At 34.1% G+C, this 22,188-nt stretch overlaps 4 protein-coding genes across 5 annotated transcripts; 1 reads left to right on the plus strand and 3 right to left on the minus strand.

The window, feature by feature from the left end:
• Positions 1 to 967: 967 nt before the first annotated feature.
• Positions 968 to 7,765, minus strand: LOC130730461 (uncharacterized). 2 transcript variants are annotated; one of them, XM_057582475.1, is made up of 16 exons: positions 7,482 to 7,760; positions 7,268 to 7,379; positions 6,870 to 6,938; positions 6,660 to 6,776; positions 6,493 to 6,566; positions 5,917 to 6,019; positions 4,818 to 4,860; positions 4,130 to 4,192; positions 3,653 to 3,882; positions 3,078 to 3,198; positions 2,893 to 2,996; positions 2,480 to 2,593; positions 2,226 to 2,396; positions 2,002 to 2,145; positions 1,776 to 1,921; positions 968 to 1,427 (listed from the first exon to the last, which is right to left on the minus strand). In XM_057582475.1, exons 1-16 carry the CDS (start codon positions 7,546 to 7,548, stop codon positions 1,276 to 1,278), a joined length of 1,830 nt encoding a protein of 609 aa, XP_057438458.1. In that variant the 5' UTR covers positions 7,549 to 7,760; the 3' UTR covers positions 968 to 1,275. The 2 variants fall into 2 exon arrangements, with proteins under 2 accessions (XP_057438458.1, XP_057438459.1); XM_057582476.1 differs by having other exon boundaries at positions 1,323 to 1,441; positions 7,482 to 7,765.
• A 696-nt stretch (positions 7,766 to 8,461) lies between these two features.
• LOC130732637 (GDSL esterase/lipase At4g28780-like) lies at positions 8,462 to 11,328 on the minus strand. The gene is made up of 5 exons (XM_057584646.1): positions 10,914 to 11,328; positions 10,371 to 10,498; positions 9,982 to 10,224; positions 9,283 to 9,535; positions 8,462 to 8,875 (listed from the first exon to the last, which is right to left on the minus strand). Exons 1-5 carry the CDS (start codon positions 11,161 to 11,163, stop codon positions 8,643 to 8,645), a joined length of 1,107 nt encoding a protein of 368 aa, XP_057440629.1. The 5' UTR covers positions 11,164 to 11,328; the 3' UTR covers positions 8,462 to 8,642.
• A 643-nt stretch (positions 11,329 to 11,971) lies between these two features.
• On the minus strand, positions 11,972 to 15,570 carry LOC130730462 (uncharacterized). The gene is made up of 4 exons (XM_057582477.1): positions 14,820 to 15,570; positions 13,761 to 13,832; positions 12,506 to 12,676; positions 11,972 to 12,347 (listed from the first exon to the last, which is right to left on the minus strand). The coding sequence occupies exons 1-3, from the start codon at positions 14,967 to 14,969 to the stop codon at positions 12,653 to 12,655; spliced, it is 246 nt and encodes an 81-aa protein (XP_057438460.1). The 5' UTR covers positions 14,970 to 15,570; the 3' UTR covers positions 11,972 to 12,347; positions 12,506 to 12,652.
• Positions 15,571 to 16,705: 1,135 nt separating this feature from the next.
• Positions 16,706 to 18,723, plus strand: LOC130724666 (uncharacterized). Its single transcript, XM_057575946.1, has 2 exons — positions 16,706 to 16,714; positions 18,277 to 18,723. Exons 1-2 carry the CDS (start codon positions 16,706 to 16,708, stop codon positions 18,721 to 18,723), a joined length of 456 nt encoding a protein of 151 aa, XP_057431929.1.
• The last annotated feature ends 3,465 nt before the right edge of the window (positions 18,724 to 22,188 follow it).

Raw genomic sequence — 22,188 nt, forward strand, 5'->3', positions numbered from 1 at the left:
TGTCATTGGTGCAAGAATTACACCTTATTAGTGTTATCAAATATCGTCATGGCATCATGGCGCCGCAATGACAGTTTCTCATCGCAGTTTTATATATTTCCGCCATGGTGGACATCCCGCAATATGGCTGTCATTTCCGTCATATTCTAACATTATTTATCATGTATGGCGAGAGTTTAACTTTCTGCTATGACCACCATATGCAATTAACAACAATGAACCTTATGCAGTTATTTTCAAACTGGAGCGGATCCATTTCCTATGGGATCAATTATGAAATGAATATAATAACTTTGAGGTGGACCCGCATAAATGTTAGGTTATGACCCGTGCTTTAAGGCCTTGAAAAGCAAAAGAGACATTTTTTTAAGAAAAACAACATAGATTGTGACATGATTACAGTACAAGAAGCTAAGAATTAGGAGCTACCATCATCTCTCAGTGATATCAAGTTGTTATTGGATCCGAAATTACTCCAACTCCATCATTTCATGAGTGGTGGATGCATGATACCAATTAAAACACTATGAAATTTCTGCAAGGGTTTCTAGATATGTATTGACATTTAGGAATCTAACAGCTCACATGCAAGCATGTGTAAACAGGCAAGATTTACTTTAACAAACCACGCAAAAAGTAAAGCAGCACCTCAAAAGTATTAAAAAGCGTCATGACTAACATTCCAGTGCAAATGGATTGAAACCCAGGCCTGACATTATTACAGCTTTCTCCAAACTAGTTTAGGGACTGAACTGAAATCCAAAACCAGAAGGGGACACAGCAGCCTCTAAAGATCAGAAACCAGGTACATGCTTTGGAACAGAACTGATACAACGAGGGTAATCATTCAAATAGAAATAAACAGTGTATTATCCAAACACTACGGGAGCTGTTCATATAAAAAAAAAAAAAAACTATACATTATATTTGATACAACAGATTGTATATGCCCGTTGCACAGCACCAATTGAACTACAGCTACATTTAAATTACAAATCATGAAGGAGATTAGGTAGTAAAACCAACCATATAATAGAGGTTACAAGATCCAATTGCTTGAAAACATAGTAAAGAGAAATCTATCAAAGTGTCCAGAGATGACGTTTGCCCAACTTTGGTGTACTGTGAAAGATTAAGACTTGGGAGGGACCAATAATATTTTTGCAGGTATTGTGCATGTAACTGAGCTAAAACACATAATGATCAAGAAATAGAAAAAAACAAAAAATGATTGCATATACCGTGCAACATAATTTATCTAAAAATGTATGTGTTTTAAGGATCATGGTCATGAGGAGCAGCAACGGCTGATGGTGATGGAAGAATCAATATAGGCTTTCCATCATGTACAAATTCAGCGTGTAGGGAAGCATGCTCTGGCTTATAGTCCCATGTATGTCCCGTCAAGTCCAAATGCTGAACATTACCTAAAGCATGATAACTTTAACATAGTTAAATCTGAAGCTCAAGATTTGAACAAATTATTGATTTTTCAAATACATATTTTAGTTATCTAGATTAAAATTGTTTCTACAAATTCTGTCCAATCAAAAACACATATAACAGGTACTCCCAGTTCTAGTACAAACCCAGGTTGAGCTAGAATATAGTTGAAATTAGTTGCTTATTGGGACTATTATATGATACTACTGGTCTCCAAGCAACTACAAATGGGAGTTTACTGGGCCTGCTTAATGAATTTAGTAATCACAAAGTTACACCATCTAAGAGACTACAGGGGTCATCAATAGAAGAGACAGTAACAACATAAATACCTTTTGCAATTTTTAATGCAGAGCAGATGATGGACAGTGAGTCTATAGGCATAAGATTACTTGCTGCATTCACTTCAATTAGTTGTGGAGCCTGAGACAAGAGTTTTGACAGAAACTCAGCAGTTTCAATCCCGCCGCGGTTTTCGCTGCACAAATAGGAAGGTGTAACTTGACTGTATGTCCCACAGTAAACATAAAGCAATGGCAGAATGTTAAGGCTCTTAACCTAATATTGATTTTCACCAGCTTAAGCTGCTCCTTTATTAGATTTCGAAGATCTCGAAAACCAAATGAACCCAATCCAATGCCTCCAATGTCAAGTAGTTCGATAGGTGTGCTCAAAAATTTTCCCAATGCTATAGCTACTTGACTATACAAGAAAAATTAATCAAAATACAAATGGAGAGATAAATTGAATGATGAAAAAAGATTTTACTATCCATACAAAACCTGCCAAGGTAGTTGTCAGCAACAGAAAGAGTCTTCAAGGGTGCTTTGGAGGTAGAAAGGGCATAAAGTAGATGATTCACACCATCACAGGACAGCTCACAATTCTCTACTTTCAAGCAAGAAATGCGAGAACCCGTTTCAGATGTTCCCAAAAAAGAGGGAATTAAATTCCTGTAAGTTCGATGATAGATAATTAGACACTACTGCAATTTCATATCTTCAAAATATGCCTAGAAAGTGGAAATGCAATTGACCTGATTCCTTCATCCTCAATTAAATTGTCACTTATATCCAGGTCCTCCAAGTTAGGCATGTGTGCAAGAGCATACCTAAGACTTTCTGCATCATCTTTCCGTAAATTGTTTCCCCTATGAGACTATAACCATATTAAAAATCTCACTGCTCATCAAATACTGACTAAACTGGAAAAATGCAACAAGCTTATCAACAGTTTTACAGCAGCTCCTATTAAGACTAACTCATAAAAAGATGATATCAAGACACTATAGACCAATATGTACCAGAAGCAATATATAGTAAGTTAAAGAGTAGCTTTCTCATATATTTCCTGCACAGTTCCAATCACCCATCACAGCCAACATAAGTCAACACATAAATGAGTTCTCCTATCACTCAGAAAATATAAAATACTTTAGCATGATGCTACCTTAGGTTGAGTACACGCAACTGTTGCAAGGACTTTCCAATTTCAACACATGCATGTGAACCACTTGAGAGTCTCCTGTTAAAGTCAGAAAGCCATCCTGCTATCTTGAAGAGTATGTGCGGAACTTTATGTTAGCTTATTAATAAGAGAATACAGAAAGCATATTATGCAGATGAATAACTTACTCTATTCTCAGAAAGGTCAAGGACAGATATTGTAGAGGAAAGATTGAGAAGAGTCATAAAAAGTGCTTTGGCAAAAGTCCGTCCATGGTGGTTGTCAGAGAGTCTTATTGAGCACAGGGACCTAGCAACAGCATCAGCATGAAAGAAGGTAATCACTTAACAGACAGAAAAGTTATGATCTAGTTATATGTACAAGTAAAACACAGCAAATAGCATAACTAGATATTAAGAAAACTGTCACAAATGATTAAGTAAAATATTAGATGTATTGCGTAATCATATTATTGTTGTGATATTACATTCAAGCAGATGCTAATGCTATATATAAACATAATCCCCACTCCACCACCCATTGCTAGCCACCACAAAAAACTGGAGAAACAAATATACATAGCATTCTTTGAGAAATAGCTGATGCATCAGCCATTTTCCAGTTATATTAAGATCACATTAAAGTCTTGAAGTAGTTCTGATTACTCAGGAAATGTCAAACCTCAATAAAACCATATAATATAAATGAAGTTGCTAATAGTCATACAAAAAACAATGAAAAAGGTAAATGTATGCTCGTGTACCTTCCTGAAGACAAAAATGACTCAAACCCATTAGGTAAAGAAACTGTGCATGGTTCCAAAAAACTTGAAGCGATGATTGATAAGTGTTGAATCCCATGTTTTTGTACACCCTTTATGACTAGAGAACCAAATATTGCATTAATAAAATCTGTGTCGACATAACAGTGAACAAATTCCAGCGATGTTAATGTTCCACTATGTTGAGTGAGAAGTTTGCATACTTCATCAACCTGTGAAACAGTGCATATGAACCATCAACATGGTGAGGTATTTTAAACTTTGAAAAAAATATAGATATAATAAATCATATTTGCAAAAGTAAAAGATATTATAACACATTAATCCAGAAGGTGCTTCACCAAGGTATGAATGTGAAACTTAAAAACTCTCCCCTTTGCAGATACATCATGCACACACACAAGTACAAAATATATCAAAGAATATTGATTATATATTTATAGGAGTTAGGAGGCTTACTTGTTCCTTGTATCTGATCCATCTTAGCACCAGACTCTGCAGCTTGCATTCCCTCAACAGACCCTGCAAGTGAAAGTACATGACAACATACCATGTTACCTGGTTTTAAAGCATTGAAGAGCTGAAATTTAGGAAAACATCATATGATACATGTCTTGAACTGCAAGCTGTAAATAATAACATGTAGAAATAATGGATATTTTCAAACAGAAGGGAATTTTTTTTTATTCCGTCTCCTTTCCTTTTATTGACATTCAAAATGCACAAATCCCAGTTAGTTGTTGTGACTTGTGAGCATTAGATCACAGAACTCAAGTTATATGTTGGACATCATTCTCATAAAACTAGCTTGCAGTATTTCAAATATTCCAATAAGAAAATTTAAAAAAAGAATTGACTTAAAATAATGAAAGTACTAAACATGAAATGTTATCAAATGCTTCGATAATATAGCAAACAACACCAGTTGTTATAAAAATGACCTATAGGAAGAACCTAAACTGAATTTGTCAATTATGAGTGTGCCGACAATCACAATATTTGGATTATGCATCTTAAAATATATATACTGGTAACAGACACTGCTTTCTGTAAGGTTGTGAAAGCTACAGATGCATTTGACCAGATGAAAATAAAATCAGGAATTAATCAAGGAGTTCCTCATATTATTCTAGAAAGCGCAACTTACACTAATTTCGGCTGTAAATAGTACGTTTTGCAGTCTCAGACAACTGCATCAAGAAAAAGTTATATAAGAAGTGAAAGAATTGCTCAAGACAACACGTAGTAGTTTATCATAGTTGTTAGAATTGCACAATTCCATATGATTTGGCAAGCCTGCGATTCATATATCGATGAATAATAGATGGCTTAAAATCATGTGATACATGAATGAGTAAGTGAAATTATGTATCACCGATACGGATCATACAATTAAGTACCTTGTTAGTTTTTTCTTTTCTTTTGTGCATTTCATTTTCTCCAATTCTTATCATAGAAGCTAAGAAGTTAGATATCTTCTATTAAATGAAAAGGAACTAAAGAAGTGTTACCTAATGCGTCCTATTTGATTATTGCATAGCTCTATTTTCATTCTTCAAAAACAAGTGCTTTACATAGTCAGTCAGTCACTCTATGGGCTATAGCATTTTTAGGTCAGCCGTTACTAGCCACTGTCCAGGGTTAATAATACTGGTTAGATATAAAATAATTGGTGAGCCTTCATCTAACAGCTTGTGCTTTTAACAGAGTTGGTCTATGATATCAGTCATATCACCCTATATTCCCGAATAATTTCAGTATGTCTTCTTTGCCTCTTGACTTGCATTTTGGTTGGATGTGTACTTACATTATGTTCCTAGTCAATTTGGATGACATTATGTTTTCAAAGTATTGGTATGACTTCATTTACATTTAAATTGTATTTCATTTATGATTTGTCATGACGAGTAATTTAAGTTTTTTAAAATATATCACTACAATAATGTGACCACATTGCCCCACGGCATAAAATGATACTGTTTATAGGGTGGTCGGCCGTCCTACTTTCTGCATCATGACAACACTGACAGAAAACCCAATTTAACTAGTCAAGTGAAGCTGCAACTGATAATCAAATCAAGATTGAACTAGCAACTCAACAATTGAGCTTCATCAATTGAAAAGGAAGTATTTTATCCAAGAACTCAAAAAATAAATCCATGGTTTTCTCCTTTATAATTAAAAGGCAATCCTAACTGATCATTTCCATATATATTGTGAAAGATGATAACAATTTAATATCTTACCTCACATGGCTGCCAAATTGTAGGCAGTGATAAGACAGTTTTGAATGGTCACAAGTTGAATGATTTGTATATTCCACAAATCCAATATATTTCAGTGTGCTATCTGAAAAGAAGAGAGGAAAAGTGAAACAAATTCAATAAATTATGAATGACCAAAAAAGGATAGAAAAGGGGATGAAGTGGGTTGTGCGCCTGCCGCCTTGAAAAGATTATTAGTACACAAAGTTGAGGGAACCTGAAGTATACAGATATTATGAATATGATTGATGTAAAAGACAACTCTTTTTTTTTTCGCAAAAGCTTTAAAGCGTCATATGGTGCTTCAAAGGTAACCAAGCAATTCAAAAAACTTTCAATCATCAATATTGCTCATTCATTTTTTTTCTTCAGCCAAAGGCATCCTGGACTTCCTTCAATATGTCAAAGTCTAAGAAAGTATCTATATGCTTCAAAGTCTCATTTGAGGAGAAATTTTGAACTATTTCATAACCACTTTCAAATTTATTGCTTAATCTAGAATTAGAGGGAAACTTCACATAGAAAACTCATCAAGGAGATAAAAAATCATCGTAATACCTGAAATCTGTATGTCACCAATAGATCCATTAAAAGATGGGATTAGGGCTATCTCTGCTGCTTCATCCAGACAACTGTTATTTCATTTAGGTTATAGAAAAATGTCAATTTCAGGTGAAACCAATATCAAGTGATGAAAATAACATAACACTTTAAAGTTTATATACTTTTGCAAATGGGTTTCCCAGTAAGCTTGTTGCCAATCAGTTGGTTGGATTTGATTAATGAGATCAGGCCATCGTAACTTAAACAAGTTCCGCCAAGCTGCATTTAGATTCCAATCCCTGAAACAACAAGATTCCCCCGCACACTTATAACCAACAAAGATACCACTAGAATGCATTTGCAAAAAACAATCGCATAAAATTATTCACAACCTTGCACGTTTTCTCTTCTTTGTCGAGTCTTCGCGCAAAAAACCCTCCTCATCCTCGTCCTGAAATGGTCTATTCCAACAATAACATCATAATGACCAAACCAAGGTAAGAAACCAAGTGAGCATAAAGGAAATAGAAGCTGCTAAGAGTCTTAAGACCTAAAAACTAAAGCATTAACCATACCACTAAGAAACTCTATCCTGCTATCTACAGAGTACACAACACTACATAGTGCAACACAAAATACAAGAACACACAGAGCTAGTGCTTAAAATTCAAAAACATTCAACAATCAATAGTATATTTTCACAATTCACACCCTCAGAACTTAAGAGTTAACAAACACAACATTGAAAATTCAGAAAAAGGAAAATGTTGGAGCTAAGAAATGAACATACAGGTGGTGGTGGAATTTGTGCAAAGCCAAAGGGGGCAAACGTGTGATTAGGGTATCAAGCAAATGTAATGGAAAGTCGTATATAGTTTGAAGAAGAAGAAGAGCGTCATCTCCTGCAAGCGTTTCAAACTCTAGGTTTCAGTTCCACAAACACTTGTACAATCTCCAATTGTGTATATATACAGAGAAAAGGGAAGCGTGATTGTAATATGTACCGGCGATGAGTTCTTGAGTGATGGCGTCGATGCAGAGAGAGGTCAGAGAAGGAGGAGGCTCCGCCATTGCAACGGAGCAGTGCCGCGCTTCTGTGGTGGAAGGGACTACAAATGAATATTCAAAGAGATGAGTAACTTCTATGCAAACCTTCTCTTTTCAGTTTTCATGACCCATCCCCAAAATAACGACGCCGTTTCAAACTTTGAAACCATGTTGACTTGGCCAGCTAATTATCCTTCCATATTCTCATATCCCTAGACCCTACCACTTCCAACCCTTCAAAATGTGACCTTCTTGGTAACCCGACTAAGCTTGATTGATGAATACTCCTCCAAATAAAGGGTGTTTGAGGGAAATATATTGTTTGAGATATTTTTTCATAAGGATATTTTGGCAAATAGACACCCTCCACCCTTCTTGAAAACAAGTGGATTATTGAAGGCTTTAAATTTTCGAAAACTCATTCTCCACTTTTTCAGGTTGGCATAAAGCATTCAAAATTAACGTGATTGGTTGGTTGGTTTAGTGTTAATGGTTTCACTTTTTAGTTGCTATTGATTTGTTCTATTGAGAAGATAATTTTTTCCCTAAGGTATCATACCGACGACAGTTATGAGACTAATTATCTCGAGACTTAAAGATTACATTAAGTGAGTATGTCTCTCTTAATAAATCGTGCTCCATATACACTACATCGAGAACGAATCATGAACTAAATGTTTAAGAAGTTCAATAATCTATTAATTGCGCGTTGGGCCTTGTTGGTAAGAACTTTTTTTTTTTTGATACAAGAGGAAAATGTTGGTTAGACGTTTTGATATAATTCATTTGGTACATCTTGTATAAATTGAAAAATCATATATGGAATGGCACTGTTTTTAACTAAACTAGACAAATGTGCATGCTTCAACATTTTAAAAACGGAAAAACACGACTTCAATAGAAAAACATGAATGAAATTGAAGGATTCTTACTTTATGACTAAAATATTTATTCAAACACATCCTTAACCTACACCATTTATCTTATAGGCATAGTAAAAAATACTCTGTTTCAAAAAAATATAACCCTCACTATATAGTCACCATCCTCTAGTTTGTTTTCAGCCAAAACCCCCTCACATAATCAATTATTAGTCTTGTTGCTTTCTGTTAATCAAACTATATCTTGGAGTCCAAGGCCATGATGGTGCTGAGGTTCATGGGGCTGATAATGTCACTAGATCCGTTAAACACTCCCTCAGCAATGAACTCCAAAGCACGCTGGCTCGGATGGAAAGCATCCCAAAATGCATAGACATCCCGGTCAGGGCAAACATGCGACAAGGGGGTGCACGGTCCTAGCCCATTGTATGGACCTTGACCACAACATGCAATCTTTGAGGTTTCAAAACCTGCATCATAATTGATTTTGACTTCAGAATTGAAACAATTAAATTGGCTCATATTTCTCATAATTAGTTTTTTCGCTCAGAAATCAAAGGATACTCACTTGAGTTTTACATCATAATTAATTTTGACTTCAAAATCAATTTTAAAATTGTCAATTGTAAAAGATGTTACGAACGTGCATATAGTAGTGTATGTTTGAAAACCTTTCTTAATGTGATTATGAAATTGAAATTAATTTTGAAGAGAAACTTTTGTGATCGTCACTTTTAGTCTTTTAGACTTCAAAATTGATTATGATTATATAAGTTGGTCTGGCATGGACCCAAATCAACAAAACTGATGAAGAAGAAAAAGAAGAAAAGGACATCCGGAAAATAAGAAGAGAAGAATAATGTTGAATAGAACAGACCATATGCTTGAGGATTGGTGACGAATTCTGCATGCACTGTGTTGGTATTGACAGCAATAAAAATGTCAGAGCCTAATTGAGAGTTGAGATCTCTGGTCATTTGGATCAACATAGAGGTGAAAATATCTGCAGCTTCCTGTATCTCTGGCACACACTCACCGTCACTACTTCTCGCGGCAAGCTGAGACGGAATGCAACCTAATGGACCGGTTCCTGTCACCAGTACTCGACGAGCCCCCAACTCATACAACCTCTGTATTAACAGTTGAGATTGTGATTATATACTTGCACATGTATAATAAAGTATTCAGTTTTTTCAAATCTCAACTCTTAATTTATCAATCAAAGAATGTAATGAATTAATTTACCATCTAAATGTACTCAAGCCTGATAATGATGGTTTAATTAACTATCTAAAGAATTTTGGGTTGCTTTTACCTTAAAGATGTTACATGAATGAATTCCTTTCAATTCAACCTCAGTGGTATTGTCCTAGATTCAATGGGGCCAGCTATATAAATTCAGAACTTAAATTTTCATGATGCAATACACATGTGGTGTGCATATATAGATATGTCCATAGACATCAAGTATTTGAGAAGTGAATGCCATGTTTCAACCACCAACTCTGTGACAGACATCCAAGCCATAGAGAAAATACAAATTAGTAACAAATTAACAAAGATAAAGATTAATCACCATGAGAATATTTTGGTACTCAGAGATAAGGAGTTGAGAGAACTGAGGGACTGTGAACTCGTGAGACCTTGGAGTGACAGGAAGAAAGAAATAGTTGTTAACAAAGTCGTTACCACCAAGTGTCATGAGGTAAAGAGCTCCATTCACAATGTTCTGAGCTTCGTCAGCCCCAACAAGTGCACTTAACCTTTGCTGGTACTCCTCAAAAAATGAAAATTGTTGGAACATTCTGATGATGTCCACCTGTTTGTAACAGCACACCATTGTTTATTTCAATTATAAAGTTCATCACCACAACATTTCAGCCTAATTCCAAAAGAGGTAAAAGAATTATAGCATTAGCAAGGACAAAAAAGACTAAGGTAATGATATATTTAGCAGAGACTTACAAATTGGATGCCAGTGTCATTGAGGATTCCAATCCCTGCAGAAGCAAAGTTGGCACCAAGCAAGAGGTTTTGTCCTTGAAATTCAGGGCTCAGGTATGGCAGTGGGGGTTCAGACCCAATTTTCTGGCCTACAATAACATTCACATTCCACATAAATCAATATCATCGTTGTCATCAAGTGTCACCCGTCATGAACCAACTATCCCAAAATTTAAAGCTATGAAGTGAAGAAACATGAAGCGTGAACAATGGGTACACTCATCTATCTTGTACTGAAAGCAACTTTTTTTATTAGAATAACAATGAGGGCAACAAAAAACACACTTTTAGACCAATTGGTCATAGACACACACTAATACCATTTAAATGGTTTGTGTCAGCACCACATGTAATGTAACAAACATTCAATAGAAACAAATGCAACATGGATCATAAGATAAACATGGGGTTTTCAATTACTTTTCAGAGTCATCACAAGTATGAATATGGCTTGAACATGTGAATATGTGCATTATATATGTATGGTGTGAGTGAAGTACTTACAGATAATGTCAGGAAAATTCAAGCCATTGGAGAAGCGTCCAGTGGGGAGATGAGAGGGAAAGTCAATGCCATAAGGGGCAGCGTCAGCACGTGCCGGAGTTGCCAAGTAATTGTTGTTGCCACTATCAACCAATGAGTCTCCAAACACAAAGAAAGCACGAGCTGCTGCTTCTGTTGCTTTTGGAGGAGCAACCACCACCATGGTGGCCACCACCACCACTAGGAGGACTCTGATCATACTGGACATCATCACCTCAATTTTGTTAGTGTTTCTGAAATCTAGGACAGACTTTCAATGGTCTTATATACTAGTATTTAGCCCGTTGACCCGTGCGATGCACGGGGAATTTTAATTCAAATCAACTACTAATTATTATCATTGAGTATATATGAGCATTGATATATATGGAATCATACAATTATGTATTTATTGATCGTTACTATTTTCTATTGATATTTTTACATATTATCTTCTATGTGGACACTAATTGGATAGCTTTCCAACATCATTTGTGGTTCACGCTGTGTTGTTTGGCACAATTTTGCATGTAAATGTCAATTTTTAATGTGTGTTGTTGGACACAATCTCGCATCTCACATCACACTGTATAATATCTTCTTAATATTTTTATCATTTAAAATCAATATTGAACAACGAAGATGATTAACGTGATGCGGGGAGAGACCCATCACTGATAAAAAGAAATTCAAGAAATGAAAAATTAAATAAAAAAATTAGCAAGCAAACATTTTAATTTGAAGATAGTAGCAACTTGATAAATTGAGCAAGCAAAAGAGTAATCTGAAAGCTTTTCTTTTACAAATTAAAAACTCCCTTACGTGATTTTCAATTGAACCCATTATAAGAACCACTAAGTGATTTCAATGGCAAAAAAAATTAAGTTAAAGACAATTAGTAACAAATGGATCGAGTGATTCATATAGCCAGCCTTAGTTGGATAAAGTTTTCGTTGTCGTTGTCATAGAGTTGAATTGAAGTTTTTTTTTACAATAATGTTAAGTGAGAGCCAAGCTTCAAGGAAAATAGAGAGAATATGTATTTTAAAGAGATAAGTTACATAGATAAATGAGAATGAGGGTATATAAATATAGTTTCATTGTCCGAAGTGAAGACTCAAATTTAAAACATATAGAGATGTGTGTTACAATCGGCTAAGAAAGAACTACAACAATCATCAGTATGTGTTACTTTAGACACAAAAAATGTATGCATAGCAAGGAATTGCAATAAAAAGCAACACCAAACAATGAATGTCATCAATATTATTGAAGAGAATGTCCAAAGGTCTGTAACTTCAGCTAATTCAAATGAAGCCATATTATGTGAAACTCCGGCACTTGTATGCTTGAACGAAACTGGCTAAGATAATTATCTGTAGTCATTCAACCAAAACACCACAGTAACTCGGCAAGCTGCAAAAATAAGTAGCATATCTTTAGTTAATGATATAAAATCCAAATGATTCTACAGAAATAAAAGAAAGCTATTAACCAACTTGCAATAAAGAAAAATGCATGCTTAAGAATTCAAAGTAAGCAAGTTAAAAGAGAAACACTATTAACCAACTTACAACAAACTCAAAACATATAAGACTGAACTTGATGCATCCTTCATGCCAAAGCCATCTTCAAGTCATGACACAACTCTCTTGAAAGCATTTTCTTGAGAGCATTTTCTAAATCATACTCATCATCTGTGAAATCAATCACAAGAATCATCAGCTACACCTATCATGCACAACCTGAAAGGATAGGGATGAGAATAAAATGTGGGAACACAAAAGCTGCTGCTTAACTTCATCTGCATCATAAACTTAGCCCTAATACACATGCCAATTTAATGGATCGAAATTAATTCACTAACTCTTTAGCACAGTCACTGAACTCTGTCTATCTCTCTCTCTCTCTCACACAAACACACACATTTGGTAGTGCAACATGGAAAAGAGAAGGTACAACAACTTGGTAGTGAATTTAAAGAAAAAATCAGCAACTGCATTATTAACTCAAATTCATATCATTACCACTTAGGTAATCTTCATAGCCATAGTCATCAAGACTTCCTGTAAAAGCCTCCAAACCCAGCATTGAAGAAGGAATTGCTCATGAAGGCCTTTGGAATATATGAGGAACAGTAACAATTTATAACCTCAATAAGATTTTAAAAAATGGTAGAACAAAACTAAATATGAAAGAGCCAACCAATATATGAAAGTAGCCAACCAATGATATAGAAAAATAACTTGAAAGAAGCCAATTAAATCTCTTACTCCCTATGTGTATTATCCTATACTGTAGTGATGTCTATCTCACTTCCCTCTATCAAAATTCAATTAAAACATCTATATTTCACTGCCTTGGGTTCAAGTTTTCTACATTAAATGGCAGAAACAACCGGGTGTTGCTGACATTAATTCTGAACTGCTACTGTAAGGGATTAATTGCTGACATTCCTATGCCACTGGAAATGGCCAAAACAGTTGAAGAAAAAAGCATTGACATACGAAAAAAGGTAGAATATCTCTCAAACACACAAAATCACTATGGAGAAAAGAAAGAGGGGGGGGGGAGTAACGGATCAGAAACAGAACAATGAAAACAGGGGGAAAAGGGTGGTACAATCAAAACTTAAGAAGACGCATACAGGTTGGCCCTTCATTCCCACGCAATTAACCGCCAACACACACAGCCCATATTAGAATCACAGATCCCCTAGGTAATGCACCAATCATAGTTTTAGGTAATATCTATACTCCATAACGAAAAGTGAGCTTTTGCAATCAAAATTGAAATCATAATTTAGTTCTAAAAAAAATCTCTCATTACCTTTGGTGAAGGAGGACATACTGTTGAAGCTGATATTCTCTCCTCAACAGACTGGTACCAACATTCCATCATCTACGATCACAAAGTTTGAGTTAATGACTATGCTCCTTGGTAATATGTACATAATTAAAGCAAACAAATTTAACATTTTATAAAGTATATATTATATCATATAATGAGAAGTAGAAGAGAAAATTAAGTAACTTCTTCGGCTTTTACTGAATTAAAGGTTTTGTCATGTTTTCATTCTGAAGAGTTACGACAAATCCAATAGCACATAAAAAATCACATATGCAGGACCACCTACAGAGCATGGGTCAATAATTTCCCATGGAGGAATATTGTTAATGATAGGTGCACACACAAAAACATACATATCATCATTTCACATATCAGGAACTAATTTGACTCTTTATTGCTCTCCAATTCCTATTCCTCTACACCTGTATTCGGTCAAAGACAGAAACTTGTCACAAATCACAATAGTAGTAACCATTAAATACACATACACGAGGCCTGCTATAACTATAACTCATACTCTGTATTACTAATGCCACCAACTACGTGTACATGTCTTTAAATTTTAATCAACCACAACACCTGTCTCTAGAATAATCTTGTACACTTATTTAATTCCTTCTCCTATTTCATGCTCTCTTCCTTTAACTCCCTATGACTGGAAATAAAAGAAAAAAACTGAGTGATATATTTTCTCTGATCAAATAATGTACTGGAAGGATCATTTTTTAGTTCAATCCACTACTTTAAATTACAAATAGAACAACCAAATATCAAATGCACAAACCATGCAAATTAACCCAAAAAGAACAAATTATGAACCGCAGACAATTCTTAAAGCATTTCAAACACCAAATCCCCATCCTGTTCTTGCTCCAGTACATGATGACAAACCTCACTCTCTTATTGGTTTCAACCCATAAATGATAATAATGAAATTCTGTATCATTATGCAAGAAATTTTGTATCATTATGCATAAATAATGTTATAATGCAATTGTTACTGATACAGGTAAAAAAAAGCACAAAAGAGTTTATTACCTCAGAATCAATAAGCACAAGTTGCAGAGCATATGGTTTGGCAGGATCAGAGGTAGGAGCTATCTCCCACTTCCTTATGACCCTTGCTCTGATCTTCCATGATTCTCTACCGGGGCATAAGCTCCGAATTGAACTCATGTATCCAGTCATGGAAAAGGATAAATGAAAAAGGTCAGTGAAATCAGTGAGAGAAGTGGAATTGCAAATTGCAAAGACAAGTAATTTCAAGATGTAGAAATTGGGAAACAGAAATGAGATGAGTGGCAGTTCAGGCAATGGGGTATTTATAGCCAGGATTTGAACAATCAATTTTTGAATTTTGAAAGCTTTCTTTACAGATTTACAGATGAAAAGATTGACAACTGAGGAAAGATTATTAAACGATTCGTACCCGGTTTTGAAGGAGTAAGAAGGACGACATGACAGTGAAAGGTTTGAGGTGTAAAATCGTGAGTGGTTCGAAGCTACACCGCTGTCAACTGATCTTCCGCCAACCCTACCGCCGGCGCCGAAAGTAACACATATTCAGATCAATCGGAAAAGACGAATGGGATGAGTTGTTGAGGCGTGGGTAGAAACATGATCGAATACACTGAATCACAGCTGGTGTTCAAGATTCAAGTACAGAAATTGAATTTATGAAAGAGAAATAAAGAAAGCTGAGAGTGATGACGGCAGTACGGCGAGGTGGGTAAAGGGGGCTGTGAGAGGGGCTACCATTCTAGGGTTAGTAATTGAGGAGGAGAAAGCTGAGAGTGATTCAAGAACGGCTTAGAAAAAAAATTGAAAGAAAATGAGAAAGCCACGTGTCGAAAGGCAATTGGAGGTCTTTTAGGAATAGTAACTGAAGAATAAGAAGTAGTAGATTAGCGACGTGTTTATTTAAAATATTTTTGACATTATATAATTTCTTTTAGAATTTAAATAAATAAGTAAAGACATTTCAATAAATATTGCTCCTACAGTTTTTTTTGCATGTGTAAATAATTAATGTTACTCAAATTTAATAATTAGTATTGAATAATAATATTTTTGGTTACAGGAGGATTTTTTCTAAAGTTATTAAAGCTTTTGACAATGCAGTTTTTTTTCTTTCAATTTTTAATTTTATCATTTAATATATTTATTAAAAAAGGAAATTTGTTATTACTCCATGTCTTTTTTTTTTGAAAGAATTACTCCATGTCTTTTAATAGTTAATGTATTTAATGCAAAAATTAAATATTGATTACCACCATGTTCCTTTTGCTTTACCTTTGTCCCTACTTAGAAAATTGAAATGATCATAAGTTTCATAACCTTTCAGTGATACCAGTGCATATTAGTATAGGATTGCCCATTAATATAACCTTCCTTTTTAAGTCCAATAACACATGCTACATATTTGTTCTGTTCATATCATGTCAAAGGACAATAAATGTGAGAAAAGCTGCCCCTACTTAGTACTTACTGCTTACTGACGACATGGAGTAAAATTACCGGATGTACTCCACCTCAACAATATTTTTACTAATAAGAAACATTAAAAATAGAGAACGAGAAAAATTGAAGTTCAGCCTTACATAAAAGAATTTTAATGCATTCATATTCACATTTTTTTAGTCTCTTTTTTTTCTATCACATTATCTATTATATTTTACATTTCTCTCTACTATATAGATGCATTTGTGTTGCTTTAAGGGCGATGCACTTATGAATGCTTGGAGTGTCTATGGCAGTCTCTTTCCAATAATGAATATTGAAAACGTAATTGTCACTTGCATTGACTTGAAATCTTTATCACCTGACAGTCTCTGAACATTAGTTGCTCTTCAAAGGGTAATAACTAATACAATCCAATTTATTAGGTATATAAATTTGGGTATATACCCATGTGAATTGCATAAATGGCTCAGGTAAATGTAGATAATCAACTTTTCCGTCCTTCCGAAAATGATCAAAGTGTCACACACATTGACACTTATAACAATGTGCACGTACAATCCCCTCTGGAAATTTCCTAACTTTGCTTTCAAGTTTCAAGCAGACATAGTACATGTATGCTTAATTTTGGGTCGTTTTATGAGATTGAAAAAAGAGTTTAATAATTATATACTGAAATAAAATTGTGGGATTCTTCTATATCACAACATTTTAGATGACATTAATGTTATCTTACAAGTTGTAAGTTATTTTAAGTTTCCTTATTCTAATATTGATTATTTAATTTATTGTTTCTTTTACTTCAAGTTACTTTCGAGATTATTATTTTTTTGAAATCAAGTTACTTTAGAGATGACATGGAAGAAACCACTAATAAAATTCAATAGACATTCAATTAGATTTTACTATTTTATTTCATATCAAAATTAAATTGAAATTTTAAAAACATAAAAAAGTAAAATGAAAATATGATGTTTTTTTGTTGAAATGAAAATATGATGTAACTGAGCATCTGTATAAAATAATGGGGGCATACAATATTATTTAATATTTACACAAGTATGTGGGATTTGATTTAAGACTTCAACATGGCAACATTAATTGCTAGATGTTTATCTCGATAAAATTAGTTGAAGCTGGATTTTGATTTAAGGCTTCAACAATACTAGGATGGGTTTGTACAAAATACAAATTTAGGTAAAAGACTTAATTTTGATACGGCAGGATTTTAATTGGGCCTTACTTTTAATAAATCAACGTAATTTTTTTATAAAATTGAAGCTGGATTTTGATTTAAGGCCTCAACAATACTAGGATGGGTTTGTACAAATTTAGGTAAAAGACTTAATTTTGATAGGGCAGGATTTTTTTTTTGAAAGTGATAGGGCAGGATTTTAATTGGGCCTTACTTTTTTTTTTTGGTACATAGCCTTACTTTTATTAAATCAACGTAATTTTTTTATAATTTTATCTGAATTAAAAAAAATCAACTTTTCATTCTCCATTTGATTTTTCTTATCTCTTAAATTAATTAGAGATTAATTTCTATGCACTGAGTGTGTAAATAAATTGTACACCATCATTCAATCACATCCCTTCATTTTATTATATCACAATTAATTTTAAATTTAATAATATCTAAAATAGAAAATGGAAGGTTGTGATTGAATGATGGTGTAAAACTTTTTACACCGTCGGTGCATAGAAATTAATCACAATTAATAATGCATAGATAGACCAATATAGCTAATATCCTTATTTGGTACATTGCCGGACATCCAATCATACTATACAACGTACAAGGAATAATTATATCCGTTTTGAGTTCAAAAAAAAAATTATATCCGTTTTTAATTTTAATTAAAATGAAGATATATTTTTAGTTTGATGGAAATTAATTAAGTGCACAAAGTTACGGGTAGTACACGTACCTTTTTTTTTTGAAATGTTGGTACAGGTACCTTTAATTCTATTTATATTGAAATTTATTTTTTATCTTTTATTTTCAATATATTATTTTTCATTTTACATGCAGACAAATATTTTACAAACATTGCCTTCAAAGCTCTTCAACAACGTGCTAGCACCACCAGACATGACTATGCAACAGAGCCTTAAGAATTTTGCAGAATGGGAAGAAGCTCAAGGCTGGTCAACTGAAAAAGACATCACCGGCTGCAAAAGAAAGTGGGAACCGCCGCCTGAAGGTGTCTTCAAAATTAATGTGGATGCTGGTTGGACGGGTTCTTCCTCCACATGTTTTGGAATGGTAGTCCGTGCACATGACTCTAAGCTAATGGTTGCAGCTTCATTTTTTGAGCCTCACCGTATGGACCCAACAATTGCAGAAGCAATGGCGCTCCGATGGTACTTGCAGACAGCCGTGGATATGGAAATTGAGGATGCTATCATCGAATCCGACTCTCAGATTGTGATAGGGCTGATTGCAGACACATCATTAGAGGTTTTAATTCCTTGGTGATTAGGCATGTTAATAGAAGAGCAAACAATGCAGCTCATGTTTTAGCTTCCCTAACAGTTGTTTTTCCCTCTCAAATCTGGTGGGATAATCCACCGAGAGCTTTGGCTGAGGCAATCTTTGTAGACACTTTTGATTATTATTATGAATAAATGCCTCGTACTTGAATTCAAAAAAAAGAAACTTTTAAAGTGGCACAACAACAAAACCAGACCACTATTTTTGTTGTGGTCAAAGGTCACTATGTCTATGTGCAATGCAACACAATTACTTTAAAACAAAAAAAAAACACAATCGCAGATCCTCTTTTTTGTTTTTCGAAGATACGCAATTGATTGAAAGGCAGAACACTACCATAAAAAAGCACTGAAAATGGGACATGAGCCCAAACTCTTGGCATGTCGCCCCAGATGGGCACTTGTTTGTTTAGCTCATGTTCTGCGGGAAGAAAAAACGAAAAAAGTGACATGTGACATTAATTCTTTTAAAATTAATGGCCACAACACCAAGATACTCGAAGGTAAACATTGTCTTGGAAGACCTTTCTTGAGGCATCTAAGAGACCACAAGTCACAAATATGACAGATGCCTATAAAAAAACAAATATGACATATATTAAGCTTATAAATATAGGTGTAATCATTCATTTATTTACGTATTATTCATTGTCCAAACTTTAAGTTTTTATTGGATTTTGAGATTTTTTTTTTCTCTCTCATTGACTTGAGCGTCAAATTTCCTTTTACAAATGCATTCCTCCTAATGTCAATGCAGCTCGTAGTGCCAAAGAAGTCTTGCAAGGTCGCGCACCACCACCAAAGATGAAAAGATTTGATCAATCTCAACTCTGAAATAACATTTGGCATTTCCCCGTGAAGACAAAAAACGATGCTTCAAGCATGTAAATGACCATCATCTGACGGTGAATTTTCCACCGAAGAAGAATTCTTCGAAGAAGCATACTCAGAAAGGGGCATTCTTCTTAAATGTCACGACTAGACAATGTTGATAATCTAATTCTAAAGCTCGATCATTTCGTATGACGAATTGAGAAAAAAGATGCACAATTTCGAAAATTCATCAACACATCACCAATTCCAACTCGTAGCAACAAGTGGATGAATCTCTTGATTGACACATTCCCATGACACATTCAGTATAGTCTATACTTTCATTGTTGATTGTAGCATTGAGAAACTAACATTTCCTTGTCACTTTTCCATCTTCATCAAGTTTGTTTATGAATACCCATTTGGTTATAATGATCGTCTTGTCCGTAGGTCTGGGCACCAAACTTTAGACTTTGCTTCTTTCAGTTCAATTTTGTAGAGCTTTTGTAATATCTTTAGGCTCTACTTCAGAAATGAATGTTTGATAATTGAATTCTCTGAAAAGATGAATCATAAAAAAAATTATTTAAAAGAACCTATTCATCTCAATTTTTCTTTTATTATAATTAACTACTGGGAAGTTATGCTTTCCAATTGAAAAAATGTCATGGACAGACACCTTGTGTTGTGCTGAATGTTGTTGTAGTAAAATCAAAACTGTAATTAAACCCTTAAAATGGACAAGAAGCAAAAGCAAAAAGCTTCTTCTATCCGTATCACATTGAGACATCTCTATCAATTTTTTGTTTGATAGGGAAATGACAAGTGAATTAGAAAATATCAGTCCCTTTCAAGAATCTTACTCTGTGGGTTCCACCTGCAATTTTAGGATCTCAAGGATGGGCTTAAAGTTAATTATTCTATGATACACTGATATACCAAAAAAATATATATTAAAAGCTTCTCTTGTGGAACACTTGTAATTGAACTGTCACGGGATTTCTGGGCTGTGAATTCAATTTCTAATTTGAAGATGCCATGATTTTGGCTTCTAGTCTAGTTAGAAAATTGTACAGTCAATTGCCATTTGCCAGAAGACCTGCTATTTGGGAATATTCTTCTCCTTTTTCTATCACTTTTAAGTTTTATAAATGGCCCTATCTTACTCATTTTGAAAAAATTGTCTCTTTTTTATTCAGTTTTCAGATTCAGCATGCCATGATTAGTACCTGGCTACTCTAGAATCTTTTTCTCTGTTTCTCTTTCCTTGCGCTCTATGAGTTATGTGGCTAAATATTACAAGTTGATCTCCTCTATCTGATCATTATTGTAAGACTTACATTGATTATGATTATTCTCAAAGGATGTTTTGCAATTTGACAACTCACCAAGCAAAATTGGCACGATTATGCCATTCCAGTATTGATCTTCAGACTTCAGTTGTTTAATTTGCATTTATTGGACCATGTACAATATAAAAATGTAATACTTTTCAGGTGATGTACATTTTTTATTTCCCACAAAGCTATAGTCCTGGCCTATGTAATATGAATAACCCTTAGAATGTAATATGAATTACATCATGCTTGGATTAGCTTCTAATTACTTCGAATCAATTTTTAACACAAACTATTCATGAAAATTTCACCTCATAGTTGATTCTACTTTTAAAGTCAGCTATAGAAGGATTTTCAAACATGCACAAATGATGTTGACAAGAATAAAATTTACAAGGACATAACAAGAGACGGAAAAAACCATAATAAAGAATCAAGGAAATGCTCTGCTCATCTCAACTTGTATATGTTATTCTTGGACCACCTACTTCTCTTACTGTATGCGACACTGCATGTGTTGGAGAATCTTATACTAAACTAAAGCCAGAAAAGAGATTGGAAGTCAAGTATATAGATAACTAGATAAGTAAAACTATGAGCAAAACTAGTTATGATTTCCTTGTTCTGTATTTATTGTACTACTGCACCAACGTCTATTGTATTTTAAAAGTATGAAATCTTGAAAAGGCATACTAAAAAATCATCCCTCAAAACTTGCACCCACAGAGTATCTTATAATTTGAGCACAAGATATGAAACAAAGTAAATAAAATTGTGGGTAGATTATGAATTTCTTTGATGAAAAAGAAGTTAATTCAAACATATTATAAGATTCTATTTAACAAAATGAGACAACGATTAGGTCTACCTATGAAAAAAAGCGATTTTGATAAAAGTTATTCGGTGAAAGTGATTTAATGAAGATGAAAAGTGAATTAAAACATATTACTAGGGGAAAGTGGCTTTAGGATTAGGATCTTTAGCCTTTGGAAAAAGCATCATTAGTACGGCCAAGCATGGATTGTGGCTTGTGAATCCAATTCATTCCTTCATCATTCATCATGATTCAATTTTTTTGTTTGATAAGCAAAATATTGTATTAAAAGGGGTACAAGGGGTACACCAAGCCTTAATACAAGAAAAAAATCAAAAGATACAAGTCAGTCCCTTAAAACTAGAGAAATAAAAGCCACCAAACTTAAACCTGTAATGGCAATATAATCACCATAAGTATTCCACATCATGATTCAATGGCAGCTAAAGATTATTGCAAGAAGTAGACAGAATGAGGAATTAACTGT

The sequence above is a fragment of the Lotus japonicus genome, chromosome 1 (genome assembly GCF_012489685.1).
Source record: "Lotus japonicus ecotype B-129 chromosome 1, LjGifu_v1.2".
Taxonomy (NCBI): Eukaryota; Viridiplantae; Streptophyta; class Magnoliopsida; order Fabales; family Fabaceae; genus Lotus; species Lotus japonicus.

Coding starts and splice junctions, on each gene's coding strand:
- LOC130730461 (XM_057582475.1), bottom strand. CDS start 7,548: ATGGCGGAGCCTCCTCCTTCTCTGACCTCTCTCTGCATCGACGCCATC. Junction 6,939..7,267: donor CACAAATTCCACCACCACCT/GTATGTTCATTT, acceptor TTGTTGGAATAG/ACCATTTCAGGACGAGGATG. Junction 3,199..3,652: donor TCATTTTTGTCTTCAGGAAG/GTACACGAGCAT, acceptor TGCTGTTGCTAG/GTCCCTGTGCTCAATAAGAC.
- LOC130732637 (XM_057584646.1), bottom strand. CDS start 11,163: ATGATGTCCAGTATGATCAGAGTCCTCCTAGTGGTGGTGGTGGCCACC. Junction 10,499..10,913: donor GAATTTTCCTGACATTATCT/GTAAGTACTTCA, acceptor ATGTTATTGTAG/GCCAGAAAATTGGGTCTGAA. Junction 9,536..9,981: donor AGTACCAAAATATTCTCATG/GTGATTAATCTT, acceptor CTGTTAATACAG/AGGTTGTATGAGTTGGGGGC.
- LOC130730462 (XM_057582477.1), bottom strand. CDS start 14,969: ATGACTGGATACATGAGTTCAATTCGGAGCTTATGCCCCGGTAGAGAA. Junction 13,833..14,819: donor TTGTGCTTATTGATTCTGAG/GTAATAAACTCT, acceptor TTGTGATCGTAG/ATGATGGAATGTTGGTACCA. Junction 12,677..13,760: donor TATGTCCTCCTTCACCAAAG/GTAATGAGAGAT, acceptor CTATCCTTTCAG/GTTGTGCATGATAGGTGTAG.